The sequence below is a fragment of the Oikopleura dioica genome, chromosome XSR (genome assembly GCF_907165135.1).
Source record: "Oikopleura dioica chromosome XSR, OKI2018_I68_1.0, whole genome shotgun sequence".
Classification (NCBI taxonomy): Eukaryota; Metazoa; Chordata; class Appendicularia; order Copelata; family Oikopleuridae; genus Oikopleura; species Oikopleura dioica.
This window is the reverse complement of record NC_137294.1, coordinates 12,731,122-12,746,012: the sequence shown is the minus strand read 5'-3', so window position 1 is coordinate 12,746,012 and position 14,891 is coordinate 12,731,122. Positions and strand designations below refer to the sequence as shown.

The window sequence follows — 14,891 nt, the reverse complement described above, 5'->3', positions numbered from 1 at the left end:
ATTCCGAAGCTTTTTGCAGTGCATGAAGATTGCCAAGGGCGAAGGCCAAAAGCAGCGCTCAGACCTTCAAACTCTGCTGGACGAGATGAGCGCGGAAAGAGAGCGAATTCTGGGCGAAAAAGAAACGCTCGCGCTTCAGAAAAGCAGCGTCGACGCTCAACTCGAGAAGCTAAATTCGGAACTAGCTGCCTCGAAAGAAGAGATCGCTTCGAAGCAGCAGCGACTCGAGGAGAATATCGCCAGACTGGCAGAAGTGGAGAGCGACTGTGTCAGATTGCGTGCTGAAACCAACCAAGCCAAAATCGTAAATACATGATTTCAGCTCTCTTCCTTGTCTTCAACTGTTTTCTCTAGGCGCTTGAAAAAGCAGAGTTGAAAGCCGACAGCGCTGAAAGCTCCAAAAAGGACTTCAGCGACGTGGCAGCAAAGGATTTGGATTGAATCAGCTTGTGTGAGACTGTGTTAAACCTTCAGTCAAGTCACTGTCCTGAGAGAACTTTGAGAAAAGAAGCCACACAGCAAGAATTTATAAACAAGAATAAGATGATAATTTTGGAGAAGCTCTTTTCTGAAATCTCTCTTAGAACCCTGACTTAGGTTTTTACATAGATTGTCGAGCCTAGGTTCGAAGTCGAACGGGACCAACTCGGAACAGTACAACTTATTTCAGCGCGCTTTTTTTTATTCAACGCTCGCCTTAACAGATTGCACTAGTCAGAGCTTGCCGACCATTTGAAAAGTATAACATGTCGATACTTTTAAATTCGGGAAAATGATAGTGTTTCTGGAGAAAGTCGGGACTCTTGAGATCAAGGATGACTTCCTACGATAGACTATCGCCGATAGTTATTAAACTGCGCTTTTATAGTTTTTCGCGTTTTTTTTTTGAAAAGTCTCTTGATTTTCTGGTTGATTTTCGGGAAATTTATATTTGTCGGTTTGAAAGGGTTTGGGGCGTCCCGCGGAGACAGCGTGATTCGAGATCAATCCTTGCAAAGAAAATTCAAGACTTAACCCGGCAGTTGGAAAAGGCACGAGCAGAACATCAGAGCAGCGCCGAGCAGCTTAACCAGCTTCTGGCCTCGAAGGACAATGCGCTCGCCGCAGAGAAGAGCCGCAGAAAACAAGAGCAACAAGGATTGTGTCGAATCGCCCAATACTTATCGGATCCTCGCAATTCCCCGATTTCGCGCAATTTCAATTCCAATATTTCGAAATTTCAAAGCTCATTTTTTCGATTTTGCACGAAAATATGAACCTGCGAGGATCCGATTTGGATATGCCTTTACTGTTCATTCTGAATAATAAAATCTGTTTACATTCAAAACGATAGCTTCAAGTAAATTTATCGTAACTCTTAATTATCCCACAATCGTCCCTGTGTAAAAAACAGAATAAGGATTCGAGAGATCTTTATCGAAATGCCGCGTAGCGGCTTTTTCAACGAAGCCGCCGGGCGGCTTCTCCAGACTTATTACCTATAGCCATTTATTTCTTCTAATGAGATGGATTTTAAGTAAAAAAATCGGAAGTTTGAGTAAGGATTTGAAAGGGGTTTTATGAAAAGCCGCGTATCTCTTTCAAATCCTGACTCAGGACTCGACACAGGTTACCGAGTCGGGGCTCAAAGAAAATAAGTCCGTAATTGTAAAATAACCCTGATTTGGGACTGAGACTCTTTTGACACTTTGACAGACTTTGATCGACGAGCGGAAGAAACAAAAAAGCACTATGAACGGATCTTGGCCGCAGAGAAGGACAATCTCCAGCAGCAGTTCGACATCGAGCGCGAGAACATCCAGCAAATGAGCGAGAAGTTCTCGGAAGGGCAGAAGGAAAACTTCCAGAGCAACATTAAGCAGTTAGAGCAGATGATCGACTCGCTCCGAAAAGAGCATCTCAGGCAACGCTAGCCAAAATAGTTTTGAATAATTTTAAGTAGTTTTGATGATTAAGATTCTTAACCTTGAAATTTAATAAAAAACATATAATAACTCTAAATTACTGACAACTTGATAAACTCAATCGTTTGTTTAAATTGTCAATAATAGACAGTTAAAGTATTGTTTTTGGCGAAGCTGGATAAAAGCGAAAAAAGTGAAATGGCTTCCCAAATCGCGCAGCTGGAGGAATTGATGAAAGAGCGAACCTCGGAAGGGGAAACTCTCTCCGGCGAAATAAGCTACTTGCGTGGTCGGGAAAAGGACCTGAGCGAGATGAAGGATGAGCAGACGAAGAAGATCGCCACTTTGGCGGAGGCGCTGATCAAGTCTCAAAAGGCCCAGGCGGACGTCAAGGAAGGTGAGTTAGGGAGCAACTCAATTAGAATCTAATCGCGCTCTTCCGTCAGATTTGGAGAAAGAGCTCAATCTCCGGGCAGCGCGGGAGGAGAGTCTACGTCAATCCGTGGAAAGCGCAGAGCGACGCAAATGGGAGAGCGAACTTCAGAGCCAATTAGCCAGCGTCCGCGAGGAGCTCTCCAAAAGACTCAAAATGGTACTGGTTTGGAATTGTGGGACTATTTTTTCTATTGGCAATAGACTATTGGGGCTGAATTATTCCAGGAAAATGTAAAATTCTTCGAAATCGAAGGCCAAAGCTCCTGTCAAATTAATTTTTGGAGCTCGGTCTAGACTTTTGCCTCGCTTGTCTAGACTCCCATCGCCGTTTTCAGAGAAATATGTAACGAAGTTACGATTTTGCCACTCGGCCTTTTTCTTGAAAATATGGTCTTGTACTTCGATATTATTTAATCGAATAAATAAAACTGAAAGAGCAGGGCTCAAATATTTTAAGAGGAATTTATCGTTTTCCCTTGTATAACTTCACGGCTTCGTTTTCAAAAACGCCCGCTTTTCAGAACCTGACTTGAGTCAGTGAAGGTTTTCTTCGCAGGTTACCGAGTCAAGTCCATGAATATTAACTTTCAGGAACGAGCCGATTTGGTGGAGCAATTCGAGGCAGAAAAGACAAAAGAAGTCGAAATCGTGCAAAAGAGCTGGCGAAGCGCGGCGGAAAAGCTGACGGCGAAGATCGCCGCTTTGGAAGAAGAAAAGGAGGCGCAGTCGTCGTCGCATAATTCGGAATTGGAGAGGTTGCGCGAAACGGCAGAGCTGAAAATGAAAGAAATGGAACAGTCGATGGAGCTACTCAAAAGCGAGTTCAAAGCCAGCAGGCAGAAAATGGCGGGCGATCATCAATCTGAAATGGAGCTGCTGGAAGAGCGGCTGATGGATGAGCGCAAAGCGGAACTTGCCAGGATCGAGCAGAAAAGCAGGGAAGAGAGCATCGAGCATTTGGAGTCACAGCGCATCGCCATTGACGCTCTCAAAGGTCAGTATTCTTATTTTGAAAATGATAGTACTTTGAATGTTTGGCATTTCTGCGCAGGCCTTGACTCAAGACCTGCTCAAAAGGTTTGAAAATGGCTTTGCCAGATTTTAATTATTGAATGAAATGATAATTTTGCCACTGTGTCTTGAAAAAAGCCGCTCCGTGGCTTTTCATAATTGATCTTTCAAGCCCTGACTCAGGTTTCCCACATAGATAGCCGAGCCGAGGTCCTGCTAAATTTTTGTTGATGCTTTGAGTTCACTGCCCTCCCAGCTGCTGGGTGGGTTTCAAAAAGAATTAAACTGACTAGAGTTTTTTTTACTTAGTGACACTTCAAGTAGGACAAATTAGTAATAACCCGAACGCTCACCATCGTAGCTAATGCAACCTGGACTAAAACCAACCCCAACTGATTCTTGGAAAGCTTGAATTATAGTCTCCGAAATCCCTAAATAATTGATAACCCAAATTGGGCTGAATTACGTTCTCTTTCTAGCGCGCTTGGAAGTCAACTACCAGAAGCAAGTGGAAATGCTGAAGAGCGAACACGCCGTGGCCCTAGAAGAGCTAAAAGAGTCGCTGATCGAAGCGCACAGATCCGAGCTGGACGACGAACAAAAACGGCACGAAGAAGAATGCGTCGATTTCGAAACCAGGATGCTCAAGGAGCAACAGGAACAGTTTTATGCTCTTCCCTTTTTCTGAAGTAGAAGTGACTCAAATTTTGAACTGAAAAACAGATCCGTGAGCGCGTTGAAGAAGAATCAGCTGCTTTGAAAGAAGATTTGGAAGCGAAAATTCAAGGCCAAGAAGCTTCCTTGCAAAATGCTTACGATCAGTTGAAATCGTCCATCGCCGAAAATCGAAGACTTATTTTGGAAGTCGACAGGTGTGTTTCTTAACGACTCTTTCTCTTTTGAGTGAAGGCTTCTGAGCTCGAGAGCTTCTGACTCAGAACTCAGCCCAGGAAAAGAAACCTGTCTGAGAACCTGTCTCAATCAAGGTTTTCGAGGCCGTAAGCTTTGTTCTTGTGTTTTTGTCTCATTTGTTATAATTGGTTTCAGAGTGAAAAAGCTAAAAGAAGAAGCAGAAGGCTCGTTCGACCAACAAATCGAGAGCTTAAAGAAAGACTTCGAAGTGGAGAGAGACAACTGCGTCAACGAAAGCATCGCAGATGGACTCCGACGACGCCAGGTTTGAATTTGCTCTTTTCACTAGTTTATTAGGTTGATTTCAGCTTTTGATCAATGATTTCAACAAAACGAAAGAGTCCTTGATGGAAAAGATCTCGCAATTCTCGAAAGACAAGGCCGAATTGGAAGAAAAGCTTGAAAATCGCGAGTCGCTCGAAGAAGATCTCCAAAGAATAAGAAATCTAGAGGTAAAGACGTTTTAAAAGAACAATGAACAGATTTCCTGTAGCTTGTCCTCGCCGAGAAAGAAGAAGCAATCGACAAGTTGCAGCAGAACTTGAAATATTTCCAGCTCGAGTTGGTCAACCGCGAGCAAAACTACAACGCGCTCTTCTCGTCGAACCCGACCGTCGGGGTTCTGGACCCTTTTCGGGAACCACTTCTACTCGTTCTGCCCATTCCGGGCTCAAGGTAAATATAAATTTCAGTTGTCTTGATAACTACCGATTTTGAAGCACGGGAACCAGCGGCAGCCTCGTTTCAGCGACAGTTTCGTCAAAATGGAGCCGGAGATGTTTACGTCCGCGCTGCCCTACAACCGACTGGAGCCAATTCAAACGCAGCGGCAAAAGCCCGTCAAGCACAAAAGCTAAAAGCATCTATCTTTGAACGCATTCCTTTCCAACCTTCTCTTCACAAAAACACTCATCCGTGCCTAACCTCCACTTTTGTCTTACCTAGCTTTTTTCTACTCCTGCTTTTTGCCTTCAACAATATTTTCTATTTTTATATCGTTTCAATTCTTCTTATAAATTATTAAAATACAAAATATCAAAGAAAATTATTTTATTTTTTCTTTTTCAGAAGACGGAGTGGGTCCATGTGGCCTCGCTTCATTGGCTTCTTCTTGTCTTCCTCCCTAAAATTGAGGTTATTTTTATCAGTTAATTTAATTGTTTACTTACTTTTTAAGAAGACGGAGTGGGTCCACGTGGGGTTGCTTCACTGGCTTCTTCTCTTCTTCCTCCCTAAAATTGAGGTTATTTTTATCAGTTAATTTAATTGTTTACTTACTTTTTTAGAAGACGGAGTGGGTCCATGGGGGGTTGCTTCACTGGCTTCTTCTTTTCTTCCTCCCTAAAATTGAGGTTATTTTTATCGGTTAATTGAAATGGTAACTTACTTTTTCGCAGTCGACCTGCCTCTTCGTTCTTCTTCTTCAGGATCGCGGACCACTCTCTTGATCTTCTCGTGGACCTCGTCGATGTGCCTCTTTACGTTTGCGTAAGGCCCTTTGCCACATATGTAGCAGGTGGCTTTGATTTTGTTGGGGGATCCTTCCTCTGACATTTTTTTCTCTTTCTGAGGAAAAAAAAAGTTGCCAGAGATGCTTTTCTTTTTCGAGCGAAAGTCTGGAAACGAAGGAAAAAAGGCATTGGGTCATTTCCGTAGTCGAAATTTTCGACTCGAAAATGTTTCAAGTTGAGTTGAAGACAACAAGGAGGAACTCGAATGGAGCTTTGTGACAAAGTGATGACTCATCACAGCTGCATTCTCGTGATTTATAAAAAAATGTTATAGAATGGATGGAATACTGTCGGATTATGAGTCGTTCGTAAAAGCAGCGAATACGATTAGAGAAATGGTGAAAAAGGAAGTGTAACTTACGAAGAAAGAGTGAAAGGCGCCTTTCTGATAACAGACATGAAAAATCTAAATCTGAAGCTACAGAGGGCGACGAAAGAGCTCACCGAGGACGTGATCAATTTCGGCAATAAAGTCAGCGAGAAAGGAACCAACCACCACACCACTGCCTACAAAATCGCCCAGATCAACAAAGTAAGCCCTTTTCTATCTTCGAGCGGAAGCTAATTGTTTGCTTTAAGGAAAAACAGCAAGTACTGGAATTCGAGGCTGAACACACGTCGATCGTTTCAAGAGAAGAATTCTACAAACTCGCTCCGAATCGGCTGAAAGAGCTGGCGGACAAGAACGAGCACAGTCTGCGACTAGCACAGCTCGAATTCGAGCTTCAAGAGGTACTTTTCTTTCCGGTTGATGAGAATAGTCGACTATGCTGGTTTTCAGAGGAAGTTGCTGGCGATCGAGCTGAAGGAACACAAAGAAAAGCGATCGAAGCTGAATCAGAAAATAGCCGACTTGGAAGATCGAGAGCGTGAATCAGTAGAAGGCCTCAAGAATCTCGTGGAAACGTGCAAACCATTTGTCGAAAGTCTTGACTTGAGCGAGGCGGATTTCGGAAATACCATCGGTAAGTTTTCAATTATCAATGCCCCATATTCCTGAGAATATCTCTAAACATTCCTTGAGATCTATAATTCCTAGAAGTCATAAATTTTCTCAGGATTTTTCTTGATGGTTATTAAATAAAATGTTATTTGAGGCTCTACAGATAACACTAGATCTCCCAAATTGCCGCTCTTTATCTTGAATCTCGTTGAATATACATATGATATATCATATGTAACATATCTATCTATGATGCACTTAAAAAAGGATCTAAGATGAGGCAAAACAGCTCTTGAGCATCAAAAACCTGGAAAAATCCTATACGAATTTTTTATAAAATTTAGTGTTTGCACCGAGCATCGAAACAATGTCAATTCCACTGGAGTCGCTTTATCGACAAGCGAAAGCGCGAGAAGCTCAACTCGGCGATTTCGAATGCTTCTTCAAAGAAGAAGAGCTTCAGATCTCTTATTCCGACTTCACGATCCGACTGCTTTACTGCCCGAAATTAGAACGCGTTCTCGCCAAATGCGACAAGCCCGTGCTCTTGGACAGCGTCAATCCTTCAGGTAGACGGAAGCTAGAAGCTCAAGAAGCTATTTTTTAAGACGATGGATTGGGCTTGCCGAATCTGTACGGCGTGTCAGATAGAAACGACGAGCTGATGCGCCAGTGGCACGAGTCTGGATGGAAATGCTACCGGTAACTTGCTGCTAGCCTCTTTTTCATTCTCAAATTTGACAATTTTCAGCTGGCTGCAGAACATCGCCGGAATCGAGCTAATGCTGGATGAGTGCGAAGTCACTTCAAACGCGATCGATCTCAACGACGTCCTCGACCACCTAATCACTGCCTGACCAGTCGACTTTCAAGTTCATTTTTCGAAAAATTTCCACAACTGCTCAAAAATAAATTTAATTTGATTCAGAATGAGTTTCATCTCCAACGTTTTCATTTCCAGCAGCTTGAACGGACCGCATCCGCCCAATTCGCAAATCGTATGTTTTTTTTTTCCTTCCATCTCTTCAATCTTTTGATGAAAAAAATCTAGGTCTCTCGAACAAAGGAAGGAAACGAGGCGGATCTATATCCTCGCGGTGGTTTCTTTGGACTCAAGAACACGAAGAGATACCTCGTCGTTGAGAAAAACAAGACCGCCAGCGAAGTGGTCACCGATCTGTGCATCATTGCTGACGATCAAAATGTCCCGTCGGGCTTCACCGAAATAAAGTAGCAATTTATTTGCTCTTGGCTGTAATTCTAGACAAATGATTCAGACGCACTCTGGAGAAAGACGACAAATGCTTGCATTCGACAAGGCTTTGCGTGGCAAAAGGATCCTTCCATACCAGTGCTAAGAAAGTCACCGACATTGCGATTACCTCAGACGACGATTTCGCCCGAAACCATCTTTACACATCCGCTGGGTAAGCATTTTAGGTTCAAGATACTATCTTAGGCCCACTTTTTATGTTTCAATCTTGGAACTTTCAGTAAACTGAATGGACTCTATCTCTGCTTCAAAGTCGAGGTATCGAACCGCCTATCAGAGGCCAAACGCGCCTCTGCGGCTGAGAAGAAGCGTGTTGCTCCACCTCCACCGGCGGCAGCGAGTCCCGTTTCCCGAAGCTCCCGCTCGCCGATCGCCTCTCCTCTCGACGGAGTCCAGTTCTCGCTCCACGAATGCGTCTCCAACGGCGTCGAAAGTGCTCCAAAACGCGCCCTTCCGAAATCAACCGTGCCAATTCAAAACCAAGACGAGATCATTTCAAAATATTTCTACGGTTTCGAAATCGAAGAAAAGGCGCTCCGCAGAATTCACTGACTTCAAATTCCAAAAAGAAAGAAATGATTAATTTTGACTGTTCCAAAAACTCTATTTTTTCCTGCTACTTGTATTCCAGATTGATACTTTCTTCATTATTCTTTGGTAAACTTCAATTCCGCCTAGATGGGCAGTGAGTCGGACCTAGCGCCGCTTCTAGACACGCCGCCGCCGGCCTACGAGTCCGTCGACCAAAGCTTCGAAGTAACCTTCCCAAATGTGGTGCCCCGGCGCATCCCGGTCATCGAGTGCAAAGTCTGCCACGACACGATCGACTGCACTGGCAAACTGCACCAGCACGTGATGCGCTGCAACACTTGCAACGAGGCGACGCCGCTAAAACAGGCGCCGCCTGGCAAAAAGGTTCAATTTAAATACAGTACATCTTCATACTTTCTGTTCAGTACATCCGTTGCAACTGCAACTGCCTGCTAGTTTGCACGGAGAGCGCGGCGCAAGTGGTTTGTCCCAGATGCCGAAGACACATTTCCCTTCGCAGAGCTGTCATGCCCACCGCTCCCAGATCCGCCCTGGTGAGTGTTTCAAAATTGCATATTTTGAATTCTGATTTCTTGGTGACTTAATTCCAGTCACTCAAATCATTAGTACATTCGACGATTTGTAGAACTAACACATGTTAGGCCGCTTGTGGCTTCGAGAAGCGCAGCTTTTTTCTCGAAGCCGAAATCGGCCGTTGAGTTTAGAATCTAAACTTTAGATTACCAATATTTCCGCCATCGTCGAATGTGCTAATAACTGAAATTTAGTCATTTAGAAACGAGTACATCTAACTTAGACTAGATGATCTAAGGATGTACACTGTACTATACAGTATATCATTTATTTGAATATGAAGCGACCTTGAATCTATATTTCAGTTGCGCTGTCCCCAGTGCCGAACGGAGTTCATGGCTCCTTACCCTCTTCAGGGGATTATGCACTGCCCTTCCTGCGACGAGAAGCTGCATTTGAACAAGAAAGACCATGCCCAGAAGATATTCATCGCTTTGTAAGCCTTTTTATTCACCAAACATTCAAGTTTTCTACACTGCTTTCAGCTGGCTGTTCCTGGCCTTTCTCACTGCCGGAATAATTTGCATGATCTGCGCCTTCGCCATCAAGGGCAAAGACATCGGCATGGACGACCCGATCGCCTGGGTGATGTTTATTTTCTACTCGGTGGCGATCATCACCATGCTCGGTAAGAAAGAACTCTCGTGTCCTTCAACTATGATTTCCTTCTTTCAGCCGGCCTTGTGATTGCGGCGAGGACGAAAGTCGCCAAGGTCGTCGAATTCATGCACAACGACTGAGTCAAACACCAATCCGAAAAAACAACGATTCAACAAAAATCTACTTCAAAGAAAAAAAATCCAAAAAAGATACTCTTCCATGTTTTCTTCTTCATTCAAAGCCCTGTTCAGTCCGAAACAACAAAAAACTGTACATTTTGTCTCGACCAAAAAGGTGGTCCTAGCGCGCTCTCGTTTCTGTACTTTTCTATTTTCTTATGCGGAATAACGGCTAGTCAAATTTGACGAGTTTTCGTTTTGACTAGAGATGATCTGTTATTGCCGAAGCCCCTTTGCGAATCCCGGTAGAGGCTTTCTACACAGATTACGCAGCCGAGCAAGTATTGCCCATAAGACATCAGTTCTAGTGCATCAAACTCGTACTGAAAGTTCATTTTCTATTTTCGCTTTTTTTCAAAATAAACATTTTAATAATTGCCCAAATAAAAATAAACGTGAAATTCCCGAGCTGTGAATTCGAATTCGAAAGTTTCAATCTCGTCGTAAAAAGATAAATATTTGATGGTTTCTTTGGCCAGTTACGTAACATTATTTTGATACGCTTGGCCAGAGCGTTTAGTTCGCCTCGCTCCGTGGCTCGAGCTGCCCCTCGAGAGAGAAAGCTAGAAGAATGAGTTTAGAAGGGATGATCGAAAACGTAAACTCGATCTACTGCGCGGCCATTTCGCTGGTGGTCGCAGCAGCCCTCTGGAAGATTTACTCGAAAGACAGCCAAAATGACAACAAATTCAAAATCAAGCCGATGACGTAAGTTCGAACTAATCTTGATAAAAGTTCTAGCTCCTTCCAAATTATCGAAAGTCCAAAATAATAGTCATAAATGATAAAATGATAAATTATGACTATTATTTTATTTTAATAATAAATTTTGCGAATAAATGTTTTCAGTCCGATGGCGCAGAAAGAAAAAGAAGACGATTTGGGCGGGGACGACATTATCTCAAAAATGAAGGCGAAGGGGCGCAACATTTTGGTGCTGTATGGATCCCAAACTGGCACTGCAGAAGACTTCTCTGCTGGGCTTGCGCGAGAGGCGCATCGCTACGAGAAGATGAAGGCGATGGTGGTCGATCCCGAGGAAATCGAGTACGAAGACCTTTCCAGATTGAACGAAATACCCAACTCGGTGCTGGTGTTTTTGGTGGCGACTTACGGCGAAGGAGATCCAACGGATAACACGCAGACGATTTACGACTGGCTGCAGGACGAAGAACACGAGGAGACTCTTTTGAGGGCCAGAAGTTCGCGGTCTTTGGACTGGGCAACAAGACGTACGAGTTCTACAACGCGATGGGTATCTATTTCGACAAGCGGCTGGCTGAGCTTGGAGGTGAACGTATCGTCGACTTGGGACTGGGCGACGACGACGCCAACATCGAGGAAGACTTCAACGCGTGGAAGGAGCAGTTCTGGCTCTCCGTCTGCCGCACCTTCGAGGTCAACCGCAAGGAAACCGACGGCACGATCCGGCAATACAAGCTCAATCCAGACTTCAACAAGAACCGCATTTTCACCGGCGAAGTCGTCCGATTCAATTCGCATAAGAACCAACGGCCTCCCTACGACTCCAAGAATCCCTATTATGCCAAGGTCGCCGTCAACAAGGAGCTTCACAAGGGTAAGAGACAGTCTTGCTCCTTACTTTCTTCATCTTTTGCAAAAATTTACTGACTATTGCAGGCGGCGATCGTTCCTGCATGCACATAGAAGTCGACATCTCAGATGCGAAAATCAGGTAACCCAAAACGAAAGCAGCAGTGAATGTAATAGTGGTCTTTGTTTCTGGTTATTTTTGAATGATGAAAATAGTCTAAAAAGGAAGGCGAAAGAAGCTAGCACTGGCATCCTCCAGCCTCTTTTATCGCCGCTGAGGCGTTGTCTTGGCTCGTATGTTTCTGAAAAAGGCTGGTCAGTTCCAAAATATAATTCACAACAATCTGACAAGGACTATCAATTAATTGAGTAGCTCTCCGAAGTCGGATCAAGTTCTTTACCTGCAAATTGACTTCAACGAGATTTTCCTTGTCTTCTTTGACTTCCATGCCCGGAAGGGCAGCTGCCACTCGCCGGAAAAGCTGTTTCACATTGTAGCCAGTTTTTGCTAAGAAAATGCTCATTTATCAAGAAATAATCGGGAGTCCAGAAAAATAGGTCACTCATAAATTAGAATCGCGGTAAATTAATAAGTACCGGAAGTAATTAGTAATTACCGGAAGTTTCGATAAACATGACATTGAGCTCTGCCGCTTTTCTCTCTCCCTCGTCGACTGACACTTGTCGTTTATCCGATAAGTCGGTTTTGTTTCCGACAAGCATGATGATGACGTCGGTTCCTCTTTCCGCGCGGACATCGTCGATCCACTTAGACGTCTGGGAAAAGCGTTAAGGCAATTTAGCCCGCCTTTGTCGAATCCTACCTGTTGGAAGCTATTTACGTTGGCGACGTCGTAGACTACTACCGCCACGGTGCTGTCTCGGATGTAGCTGGGAATCAGCGATCTGAAACGCTCGTGACCTGCTGTGTCCCAAAGTTGCAGACGCACCGTCCGGTCTTCCAGATACATTGTTTTCGAAAGAAAGTCGATTCCAATCGTCGCTACAATTTACAATTTTTAACATTTCAGCTTGAGCTTCAAATTTAATGAAAGGGAGGCAACTTGTATGTGACAGATTCTATCTGTGCTTTTAAGGATCTGCTCAATATTCGCGATTTTCTTGGAGAGAGTGCTTCATATCTTTAGTTCTTATGAAGTCAAAGCTTGACTCATGAATATTAAATTTTTATAGTTTTAGGAATTGCAATGAGAATCTTGCATATACGATCTTGATTGTCTATTTTAATTTGTAGAAGATTCTAAATGGATCTTATTTAAAATTATTTCTGCCTGTGCTTCTATTCGGCGTTTTTCTCACCTTGATAAGTATTGTCGAAAGAGTCGTACATGAATCTGGTGATGAGTGATGTTTTGCCGACGGATTGTTTTCCCAGAAAAACGACTTTATATTTTCTCAGCGGCTTGACGGAATCCACGGGGCTGCTCATTTTTCTTCTTTTCGCTCTCTAGGAAATTACCAACCGAGTTTGTACTTTGTGCTGCTTAGAGGCTTGGAAATCAAGGCTGAAAATGCGAAAAATAGAATTCGACCTTAAACCCCCGAGGGGGGTTCAGTTACACCCTTCCACTGCTCTCAACTAGCTCAAGAAAAGTTGAAGCGTTTTCCTCAACTCGGAATGGTTCAGATACGAAGCAGGAGACCACATCGCTGTTTACGCCAGTAACAACCCGGTCGACGTGGACAAGCTCTGTAAACTGCTCGGAGTCGACGGCGAAGAAACCTTTTCTTTGGAAAATGTCGACGGTGAGAAAATCTATATGATCGAAGAAAATTAGCTTTTGAGTACAGGTTGCCGAGCTGAGATTTAAGCCATGTGCTTTAAAATTTATTTCTAAATTCTCAACTTCAGAAGACAGTTCGAAGAAGTACCCATTTCCGTGTCCGACGACGTACAGAACGGCTTTGACGCATTACGTCGACATTCACGGTCAGCCGCGCGCCAACTTGCTCGCCGAACTGGTCCAGTACACGCCGCCGCAGTCCGAGTCGCGACTCATGCTCGAGAAGCTCTGTGGGATCCACGGACAAGATCCAGCTGAGGCGAAGAAACTCTACCAAGAGTGGGTGCTCGACCAGAGACGAACCATTCATCACATTCTCGAAGACTTGACCGGTAAATCAACCATTTTCAATCAAAAGACAAACTGTTTTCATTTCAGAAGTGAAAATAGCAGCGGATCATCTCCTGGAGCTACTTCCGCGTCTTCAGCCCCGCTACTACTCGATCGCCTCGTCTCCCAAGCACGATTCCACTCGCGTTGCCATCTGCGCCATACTCGTCCAGTACAAAGCCAGTAAGGAGCGGATCAACACTGGCGTCGCAACTGGCTTCATGAAAAACAAAGTTCCGACCGAAGGAGCTGACTTGCCGCCTCCAACGCTTCCAGTGTTCATCAGAAGATCGCAGTTCAAACTTCCCTTCCGGTAATTGTTTAGCCCAAAATGAGCAAATGCTCAATAATAGATAGGAATTCCTATCTTCGGTAGTTGAGTTTTCAAAGTATTCACGCTATTCTTCAGGACGACAACTCCGATCATCATGATTGGCCCAGGAACCGGATTTGCGCCCTTCCGGGGATTCCTCCAGCATCGACAGTGGCAACGTCTCTCCGACAAGCGTGAAGTCGGACAGACAGTCCTCTTCACTGGATGCCGCAACAGAGGTGAGCACCAATCTGGGCGTAGTTGTTTAGCGTTTTCTTTTTTAAGAGGTGGATTACATCTACTCGGAGGAGCTGGAGAGCTTCGAAAAGGACGGGACTATCGACAAACTCTTCTGCGCGTTTTCCCGCGACTCCGAAAAGAAGGTTTACGTGCAGCACTTGCTCGCGGAGCAGCGCGAACTGGTCTGGGATGTGATCAACCGAAATGGGCATATCTACGTCTGCGGGTATCAATTTTAATCGTTCTTTTCGTTCATTAGTGGCGTCAGCCTGTTGCGCTCGAACTGGTGTGTCGAGGAGCGATTCCGCTCTCCGCATCAGACCTATGACGTCAAAGATCACTCACTACTTCTTTAACTCGCATCTTACACCAAATTAAGTGACGCCAAGAATATGGCCAGAGACGTCAATGAAGTTATACTCGACATTATTTCCGAATTCAAGAAAGTACCCAAATCAGCTGCGCAAGACTTCCTCAAGAGTGAGTTTTAAATTTAGTCTATATTATATATTCTTCTCATTAATGCTCGATCTGAACCTAAACCCAGGTTTTCTGCACATCTAACTTTGATCTAGGCATGAGGAACAAGGGGCGCTACCAAGAAGATGTTTGGAGTTAACGTCGGCAAATCTACAAATCTACCTGCAAACCTGCTTCTGTACTTCTACTTTTATGTTATTGCAATTCTAGATCAATCAATTACAACGTTCGTTCTTCTGTGAAATTCCTGCTAAGAAATATATTTATAAATAATTG

At 44.1% G+C, this 14,891-nt stretch overlaps 6 protein-coding genes across 6 annotated transcripts; 5 read left to right on the top strand and 1 right to left on the bottom strand.

Annotated features, from left to right (window-relative positions):
- Positions 1 to 19: 19 nt before the first annotated feature.
- LOC145706572 (uncharacterized) lies at positions 20 to 5,307 on the top strand. The gene is made up of 13 exons (XM_081783991.1): positions 20 to 304; positions 355 to 429; positions 999 to 1,137; positions 1,696 to 1,903; positions 2,090 to 2,301; positions 2,351 to 2,496; positions 2,931 to 3,333; positions 3,830 to 4,008; positions 4,074 to 4,222; positions 4,398 to 4,527; positions 4,571 to 4,714; positions 4,756 to 4,937; positions 4,982 to 5,307. Exons 1-13 carry the CDS (start codon positions 23 to 25, stop codon positions 5,133 to 5,135), a joined length of 2,403 nt encoding a protein of 800 aa, XP_081640117.1. The 5' UTR covers positions 20 to 22; the 3' UTR covers positions 5,136 to 5,307.
- Positions 5,308 to 6,035: 728 nt separating this feature from the next.
- LOC145706573 (uncharacterized) lies at positions 6,036 to 7,639 on the top strand. Its single transcript, XM_081783992.1, has 6 exons — positions 6,036 to 6,305; positions 6,353 to 6,505; positions 6,555 to 6,738; positions 7,061 to 7,285; positions 7,325 to 7,418; positions 7,468 to 7,639. The coding sequence occupies exons 1-6, from the start codon at positions 6,171 to 6,173 to the stop codon at positions 7,571 to 7,573; spliced, it is 897 nt and encodes a 298-aa protein (XP_081640118.1). The 5' UTR covers positions 6,036 to 6,170; the 3' UTR covers positions 7,574 to 7,639.
- A 4-nt stretch (positions 7,640 to 7,643) lies between these two features.
- Positions 7,644 to 8,639, top strand: LOC145706574 (multivesicular body subunit 12A-like). Its single transcript, XM_081783993.1, has 4 exons — positions 7,644 to 7,714; positions 7,768 to 7,946; positions 7,994 to 8,143; positions 8,211 to 8,639. The coding sequence occupies exons 1-4, from the start codon at positions 7,646 to 7,648 to the stop codon at positions 8,539 to 8,541; spliced, it is 729 nt and encodes a 242-aa protein (XP_081640119.1). The 5' UTR covers positions 7,644 to 7,645; the 3' UTR covers positions 8,542 to 8,639.
- A 28-nt stretch (positions 8,640 to 8,667) lies between these two features.
- LOC145709425 (type I phosphatidylinositol 4,5-bisphosphate 4-phosphatase-B-like) lies at positions 8,668 to 10,301 on the top strand. The gene is made up of 5 exons (XM_081787107.1): positions 8,668 to 8,904; positions 8,946 to 9,074; positions 9,420 to 9,550; positions 9,600 to 9,742; positions 9,790 to 10,301. Exons 1-5 carry the CDS (start codon positions 8,668 to 8,670, stop codon positions 9,852 to 9,854), a joined length of 705 nt encoding a protein of 234 aa, XP_081643233.1. The 3' UTR covers positions 9,855 to 10,301.
- A 135-nt stretch (positions 10,302 to 10,436) lies between these two features.
- On the top strand, positions 10,437 to 14,853 carry LOC145709829 (NADPH--cytochrome P450 reductase-like). Its single transcript, XM_081787532.1, is given in 11 exon segments — positions 10,437 to 10,601; positions 10,743 to 11,079; positions 11,082 to 11,472; positions 11,535 to 11,589; positions 13,096 to 13,214; positions 13,321 to 13,584; positions 13,631 to 13,895; positions 13,992 to 14,134; positions 14,181 to 14,361; positions 14,515 to 14,615; positions 14,711 to 14,853. Coding segments are annotated over 11 exon segments (2,037 nt in total). The 5' UTR covers positions 10,437 to 10,464; the 3' UTR covers positions 14,755 to 14,853.
- LOC145709834 (ras-related protein Rab-6A-like) lies at positions 11,608 to 12,982 on the bottom strand. The gene is made up of 5 exons (XM_081787537.1): positions 12,768 to 12,982; positions 12,272 to 12,450; positions 12,065 to 12,224; positions 11,849 to 11,955; positions 11,608 to 11,749 (listed from the first exon to the last, which is right to left on the bottom strand). The coding sequence occupies exons 1-5, from the start codon at positions 12,895 to 12,897 to the stop codon at positions 11,687 to 11,689; spliced, it is 639 nt and encodes a 212-aa protein (XP_081643663.1). The 5' UTR covers positions 12,898 to 12,982; the 3' UTR covers positions 11,608 to 11,686.
- Positions 14,854 to 14,891: the final 38 nt, after the last annotated feature.

What these genes read in the sequence shown, in the direction of transcription:
- LOC145706572 (XM_081783991.1), top strand. Translation starts at nt 23, where the DNA reads ATGAAGATTGCCAAGGGCGAAGGCCAAAAGCAGCGCTCAGACCTTCAA. An exon ending in CTCCGAAAAGAGCATCTCAG is followed by an intron (nt 1,904 to 2,089) that starts GCAACGCTAGCC and finishes GCTGGATAAAAG; the next exon opens with CGAAAAAAGTGAAATGGCTT. An exon ending in ATGGACTCCGACGACGCCAG is followed by an intron (nt 4,528 to 4,570) that starts GTTTGAATTTGC and finishes GGTTGATTTCAG; the next exon opens with CTTTTGATCAATGATTTCAA.
- LOC145706573 (XM_081783992.1), top strand. Translation starts at nt 6,171, where the DNA reads ATGAAAAATCTAAATCTGAAGCTACAGAGGGCGACGAAAGAGCTCACC. An exon ending in GGATTTCGGAAATACCATCG is followed by an intron (nt 6,739 to 7,060) that starts GTAAGTTTTCAA and finishes TATAAAATTTAG; the next exon opens with TGTTTGCACCGAGCATCGAA. An exon ending in TCTGGATGGAAATGCTACCG is followed by an intron (nt 7,419 to 7,467) that starts GTAACTTGCTGC and finishes GACAATTTTCAG; the next exon opens with CTGGCTGCAGAACATCGCCG.
- LOC145706574 (XM_081783993.1), top strand. Translation starts at nt 7,646, where the DNA reads ATGAGTTTCATCTCCAACGTTTTCATTTCCAGCAGCTTGAACGGACCG. An exon ending in TCGGGCTTCACCGAAATAAA is followed by an intron (nt 7,947 to 7,993) that starts GTAGCAATTTAT and finishes CAAATGATTCAG; the next exon opens with ACGCACTCTGGAGAAAGACG. An exon ending in CATCTTTACACATCCGCTGG is followed by an intron (nt 8,144 to 8,210) that starts GTAAGCATTTTA and finishes TGGAACTTTCAG; the next exon opens with TAAACTGAATGGACTCTATC.
- LOC145709425 (XM_081787107.1), top strand. Translation starts at nt 8,668, where the DNA reads ATGGGCAGTGAGTCGGACCTAGCGCCGCTTCTAGACACGCCGCCGCCG. An exon ending in CAGAAGATATTCATCGCTTT is followed by an intron (nt 9,551 to 9,599) that starts GTAAGCCTTTTT and finishes CACTGCTTTCAG; the next exon opens with CTGGCTGTTCCTGGCCTTTC. An exon ending in GGCGATCATCACCATGCTCG is followed by an intron (nt 9,743 to 9,789) that starts GTAAGAAAGAAC and finishes TCCTTCTTTCAG; the next exon opens with CCGGCCTTGTGATTGCGGCG.
- LOC145709834 (XM_081787537.1), bottom strand. Translation starts at nt 12,897, where the DNA reads ATGAGCAGCCCCGTGGATTCCGTCAAGCCGCTGAGAAAATATAAAGTC. An exon ending in TTTCGACAATACTTATCAAG is followed by an intron (nt 12,451 to 12,767) that starts GTGAGAAAAACG and finishes TGTAAATTGTAG; the next exon opens with CGACGATTGGAATCGACTTT. An exon ending in ACGTAAATAGCTTCCAACAG is followed by an intron (nt 12,225 to 12,271) that starts GTAGGATTCGAC and finishes CGCTTTTCCCAG; the next exon opens with ACGTCTAAGTGGATCGACGA.